At 41.2% G+C, this 5,555-nt stretch overlaps 2 protein-coding genes across 2 annotated transcripts in view; one reads left to right on the top strand and one right to left on the bottom strand.

Annotated features, from left to right (window-relative positions):
- Nucleotides 1-4,793, bottom strand: part of sgta (small glutamine rich tetratricopeptide repeat co-chaperone alpha) — a 17,711-nt gene extending 12,918 nt beyond the window's left edge. The window contains 2 exon segments of the mRNA XM_020609052.1: nucleotides 1,110-1,256; nucleotides 4,636-4,793. Of these exon segments, the coding sequence (XP_020464708.1) occupies nucleotides 1,110-1,209 (100 nt within the window). The 5' untranslated portion in view covers nucleotides 1,210-1,256; nucleotides 4,636-4,793.
- The window catches only part of thop1 (thimet oligopeptidase 1), a 16,804-nt gene continuing 15,333 nt past the window's right edge, over nucleotides 4,085-5,555 (top strand). Inside the window, exon 1 of the mRNA XM_020609050.1 lies at nucleotides 4,085-4,212. Coding sequence (XP_020464706.1) covers nucleotides 4,200-4,212 — 13 coding nt within the window. The 5' untranslated portion in view covers nucleotides 4,085-4,199. The remainder of the gene's footprint in view (nucleotides 4,213-5,555) is intronic.

Genomic DNA, 5,555 nt, shown 5'->3' with positions numbered 1-5,555 from the left:
CTGGGTTTCCCGAACAAAACCTGCTCCCAACCAGGTTAGGTTCACAGAGTAAGTTGCCATAGTAACTGACTCTGAGTTTAGATTACCTCTCTTTTTGAAACGGGTTTAACTTACCCCGCTTTCACGGGTTTAAGTTACCTCCGTTTCTGGAACCGAAAACTCAGAGTTTTCCTCATTTCGGGGTTAACAAACTCAGAGTTTCAACAAAACCTCCTTCTTGATACGGGCCCCTGGTTAAAGTCGCCTGCAGCGATAAATACTGCATCGGGGTGAGCTGTCTCTAGCCCAGTGATGACATCATAGAGTTTACTGAGAGCTGCTGAGGGATTAGCTCTTGGGCTAACATACACAGCAGCCAGAAACACAGCACTACTCTCTCTTGTTAGTTAATGGGGCCGGCATTTCAGCAATAAAAACTCTATGACTGGCAAACAGTGCTTATAAACAGTCCGTACATCTCCACACCACGAGTTATTGATAAACACACACACACACACACACACACACACACACAACCTCCTTTTACCTTCCCAGAAGCAGCAGTGTGGTCACCTCGATGTACAGAGTGAAACTAAACCTTAGCCACAAACCCATCATGACTCCAGGGAAAACAAATCAGTTTTATTTTCCTATAGTACAGGTCCTGCACAGCACAGATGCAGTAATAAAACAGCTGTTACTGTTGTAGTGGTTCAGCTAATCACAATCACCAGATCTGCTTCCATAGTCTTGAAAATAGCTGGAACTTGGATTTTTTACCACTGCCTGAGCAGAGCCCAAACTTTTTTCTCCACAGCTCATCCCTACAACAGGTGGAGAACCACGGGAACAGAAACTGAATACACAACAACAGATGCACATTATGTTATGTTTAGTTTTGCAGTGGAAAAGGTCTACTGTCACAGGGTAAGTCTGTTCCATCAGCCCAGACTGGACCACAAAAACAATTGAGCTGTTTACCCGTATGTTTACCCCTACTAGACTACTCTAGTAGGGGTAATTCTGGTTGCAGACAAAACTAGACTACTCTAGTAGGGGTAATTCTGTGCTATGTTACATTTTGCTGTCTTGGTCACTGTAGCTCTGGTTCCTGTTCTATGAGGACTCACCTTCCAGGCTTTCCTGGGCGCCCGAGGACAGGTTCCCCGACTGGAGCTGGTCATGGAGGAACTGGATGATGGAGAAGGCGAGACGCTTGTGGTCTGTCATGGTGATGGACGCTCAGACCTCTCTGTGCTCACTGAGGGAGAGAGACCCTGCAAACAACAGCAACAACTGGTTAGCCACGTTGTCATGTCACACAGCTGCCTAACGCAGAGTTACTTATTACTTCTAAACAAATCAGATGTACCTCCCTCCCACCGCAGTATCACTGACAGACTGCTGTTACCCTAAGCTTAACCACCTTTAGCTTTGGCTTGTAGAATATTCTAGCACTCGGCATGACTGTCTTAGTAATGCAAACAGCTGCCAGCGAAGGATAACATGCCTTGTATATGAATCATGATAAACAGGCTGACGATAACAACGGATAACCAGCAAATAGCTAGCTAACATATGATGTGCGGGTCAAAGCTAACGTTAAGTGACATTTTATACCACTGAAGCTCACGTCACTCCGAATTTCAATTCATTGTCCGTAATCAAAGCTTTATCTCAAATTAGCCTGTTAGCATGCCAACAAAAGCAAAAACCTGCACACTTGGTCACGTTTACAAACCGTAAATTGTAGAGTTAACAGTTTACAAAACTCCAGCTATAATTCCGCCGATTTAACGCAGTCTTTCATATCCTGGACATTAACTGTGTGTTAGATTTCATAGTATAGCTAAAACGCGAACATGTTTTAGTAAAATTCGAAATACTCAAAGCATGAAGACTCAACTCAACAGAACATAAACAACTGATTTCTTATTGTTTCTGGAAGTTCGGTTTACTGCATCGAATAACATATTTATCATAACAACGGGCGAACACGCTATTAACATTATTAATTTGAATAAAACTAAGCTAATCAGTTAGCGCTATATCCCTGAGCTCAATAGTAGCTTTCGAGGGGCGTGAAGCCTCTTTTCCCCGTAACTTAATCTGCTAACACTTACCCTGACCTTTCCCCAGCCAGTTACCTCGGCCTACTCCTCAGACTTGGTATCTAACGTTAACCAATACAAATTTTCCTTGGTGTATGAAGTATATGCCTAATTAAAGTGTGGTTCTTAACTTTAGATCTAACTGGAGGAGGGCTAAACTTGCTAGCTACGCCATGTTGCATTACCACAATTTTGAAAGCCGCCTAGCGTGACGTGTTCTCCAAACCACAACGGCACGGTGCTAACGGCTATCTATGCATCTATCTAATAACAATCATTGCCACGATGCTGTCGTGTACGTGAAACGGTCATGCTGCGAAATCTAACACGATAACACAGTAACATGTTTTCCTACCAACTGTTTCTGCGTTTCAGGTGTGAATTATCCCGGTACCGGAAAGATGACATTAATTAGCCGAGCTCATTCGAGCACTCAGAACCATTTCTATGCTAACCAACTAGCTTGTCGCGGATTTATGTTGTCATTCGAAGGCGCCATGATGTGGCATCAAACATGAAGCAAAACAACAAAAACCTGAACATACCGGAAATAGGGCAAACTCGCGCCTTCAGAATAAGATATATAGATCGACAAATCCTAATGAAAACTTTTGTGAGATGTTTTAATGTGATATACTATGATTAAATATAAAGTACTGTATTATAACATAAGCATTGTATATTACGGTATATACTGTGGCGACCCTGACCGGCCGCTGATGTTCGTGTGTTCTGTTGTGTGCAAATGGGTTTGACACTGTTGTTGAAAGCTGTTCATGTATTGGTTACCGCTGTTTTCTAGCAAAATGCTGCGCTGTTCTGGCCAATGTGGGATGGGGGGACGAACAGGTGCGGGAGGAGATAAGAGGAATGACAGGTGGGCGTGTTGTTTGGGTTCTGTTGGCGGGCGATGGTGAAGTTCGGGAAGAGATCTGTAATGTTCTGTTTTGTTACTTTTTCCAGTGAGCACACAGTGCTGCGTTTTACAACCCTTTTCTTTCGTGTTTTTGTACGCCTGAAGCCAAGAAAAGACAGAGACGGTGTTCTCCTCATTGTCAGTCTAGGTGCCAGCACACAGCTGGATAGTAGTTGCACAGTTAGGTTAGGATCGGACCAGCTCTCATCAACCCAGCCAGCGGTCGTCACAATACATACTTAACATAGGTGGCCAGCCTCTATTTAATATAATAAAAATAAGAAAACGAAAAAAGTAGGCTATAATCAGATGTATTCTTGAAGAGTGATATTTGAATCTGGCCACTAAATCCAGGCCATTTTGAAGTTCTTACAAACGTTATTGCTACAAAGCTAAACAGCATCGGAAAACGTTAAGACATGTTTAGTTAGTTACAGTTTGTTGTAAAAATCTTTTATATTTTTTTTTGATAACAAGGCGCTTTTCTTTACATTTTCTTTTTCATTAATCTCTAAAAGTGTTCGATGTTAGATTAATTTTATTTGTGTTAATCCCACGTACAAATTATAAACGAGTAGCCTACAATTAAAACCTGTCCATACAAGATGGGAAAACAGTATACGAACAGGTGTACTAAAAATCTGTATATATACAACAAATTCGTGCAGATTCTCAGTCATCCAGGTCATAGTAAGCTGAAAAAAATTAGAAAACTGATGAAGCCTCTTGGATGAGAAGTGAAACGTCTGACCTAAAAAACCTAGTCCAGTTGATTTTTCAGTATACAACAAATATAAAAAAATTCCAATATTTAAAGCAGAAAATTGAGCAAACACATTTAACTAAAAATAATGAAAAAAACAACTACAATATGCATATGAAATAAATAGATGTAAATTAAAAAAGGCAAAATAAACATATTAAAATGTAATAAATGTCCTTAATAAAGACCTTCGGGTGGCTCAGCTCAATTCGGACTTTATTTAGAAAAACGTGAGCAGAACTGTCTTTGTAGATGCTTTAACCGTCTATTATCGTTCCACACTCCAGCCCGGCAGGTGGCGGTAATGCACCTTAGGTTGGCGACGAAGAAGAAGAAGAGGACGCGGAGATGATGATGATGATTTAACAGTGATTCACAGCGCTTTGACAGTGACTCACACGGACCTAACGAACCTTCCTTTTTTTAAAGCATGGGGCCGACAGGTGAGTAATGTTTTAAATTTTAACTAAACCAGCAATATGAGTTAATGTTATATTTGCATTCGGCAGCTTCCCTCCCTATTTGTTGCTCACTCTTTTAGTGTGAATTATCTTTAACGTGAGAGTTAACGTAAGTTAGCTGCTGTGTTCCAGGCTAATGGATAATTAAAAATTCTGCAGAACAATAATTTCATTTTAGTGCATAAACCGCTTAATAAAGTCTGTGTGTATGCTAATATTGTGGCTTGTTTCTTCACAGTACTGGCTTAGTTTTTTGGTTTTACTTCAGCCTTTTTAGTTTAACTTAGCATGTTAGCTCAATGTGCTTATTCACTGAGCTAAGTGTCGAACAATTTGCTTTGTAACAGTAGACCTTCAGTTTCACCATCCGACACAGGGGGTGAATTACATATGGATTAACGTTACCAGTTAGAGTCCTGACGAAGCTTTCCGTCAGCTGTGGCCCAGGAGGTAGAGCGGGTGGTCTAGTAGCGGGAAGATTAGCGGTTCGCTTCCAAGATTGTCTGGCCTACATGTCGAAGTGTCCTTGAGCAAGACGCTGCATCTCCAGTTGCTCCTGGTGATGACGCCGTTGCTTCTAACGTAAATCAGTTTTTTCTCTCACCCCTAGTTTCCAAATGTATTAATGAATTAGGCATAATGTTACTGCTGAGACATCAAAACACTTTTTTGCTCTAATTACCACTTTCTCTGAGTTCTTAAAAGTGTTGGGAGACTAGCTGTGATTTTAATTTTGTACACGGGGCCCTTTTTATTTACAGCTTTATTTATAGCAATATCCTAGAAATGAATGTAAGTAAGTAAGTACATTTTATTTATATAGCACCTTTCACAGACAAGGTCACAAAGTGCTTTATAAAGTCAAAAGATAAAAAGAGATAATATACATAAGCCTAAAAAGTACTCGCATAGCACAACACAATTTATAAAATGAATAAACCCAATCAATTAAAAAACTGTCTAAATAAATGTGACTTCAGCTGTTTTTTAAAATCATCAATAGATTCAGTCATACTACGGAGCTACGACCTGAAAAGACAGGTCCCCCGAGATTTAAAATGAGTTTTGGGGACCACCAAAAGAGGTTGGTTTACAGAACGAAGAGTACGTTTTGGGGGAGTATGGGGTCAACAGATTGATAATGTACTGAGGCACCTGCCCATCCATCCATCCATCCATTTTCTTCCGCTTATCCGGGGCCGGGTCGCGGGGGCAGCAGTCTAAGCAAAGATGCCCAGACTTCCCTCTCCCCAGACACTTCCTCCAGCTCCTCCGGGGGAATGCTGAGGCGTTCCCAGGCCAGCCGAGAGACATAGTCCCTCCAG

Source organism: Monopterus albus, unplaced genomic scaffold, assembly GCF_001952655.1.
Source record: "Monopterus albus unplaced genomic scaffold, M_albus_1.0 scaffold98.1, whole genome shotgun sequence".
NCBI classification, from domain to species: Eukaryota; Metazoa; Chordata; class Actinopteri; order Synbranchiformes; family Synbranchidae; genus Monopterus; species Monopterus albus.
The sequence above is the reverse complement of the archived record's forward strand: the minus strand, read 5'-3'. Positions and strand labels throughout refer to the sequence as shown.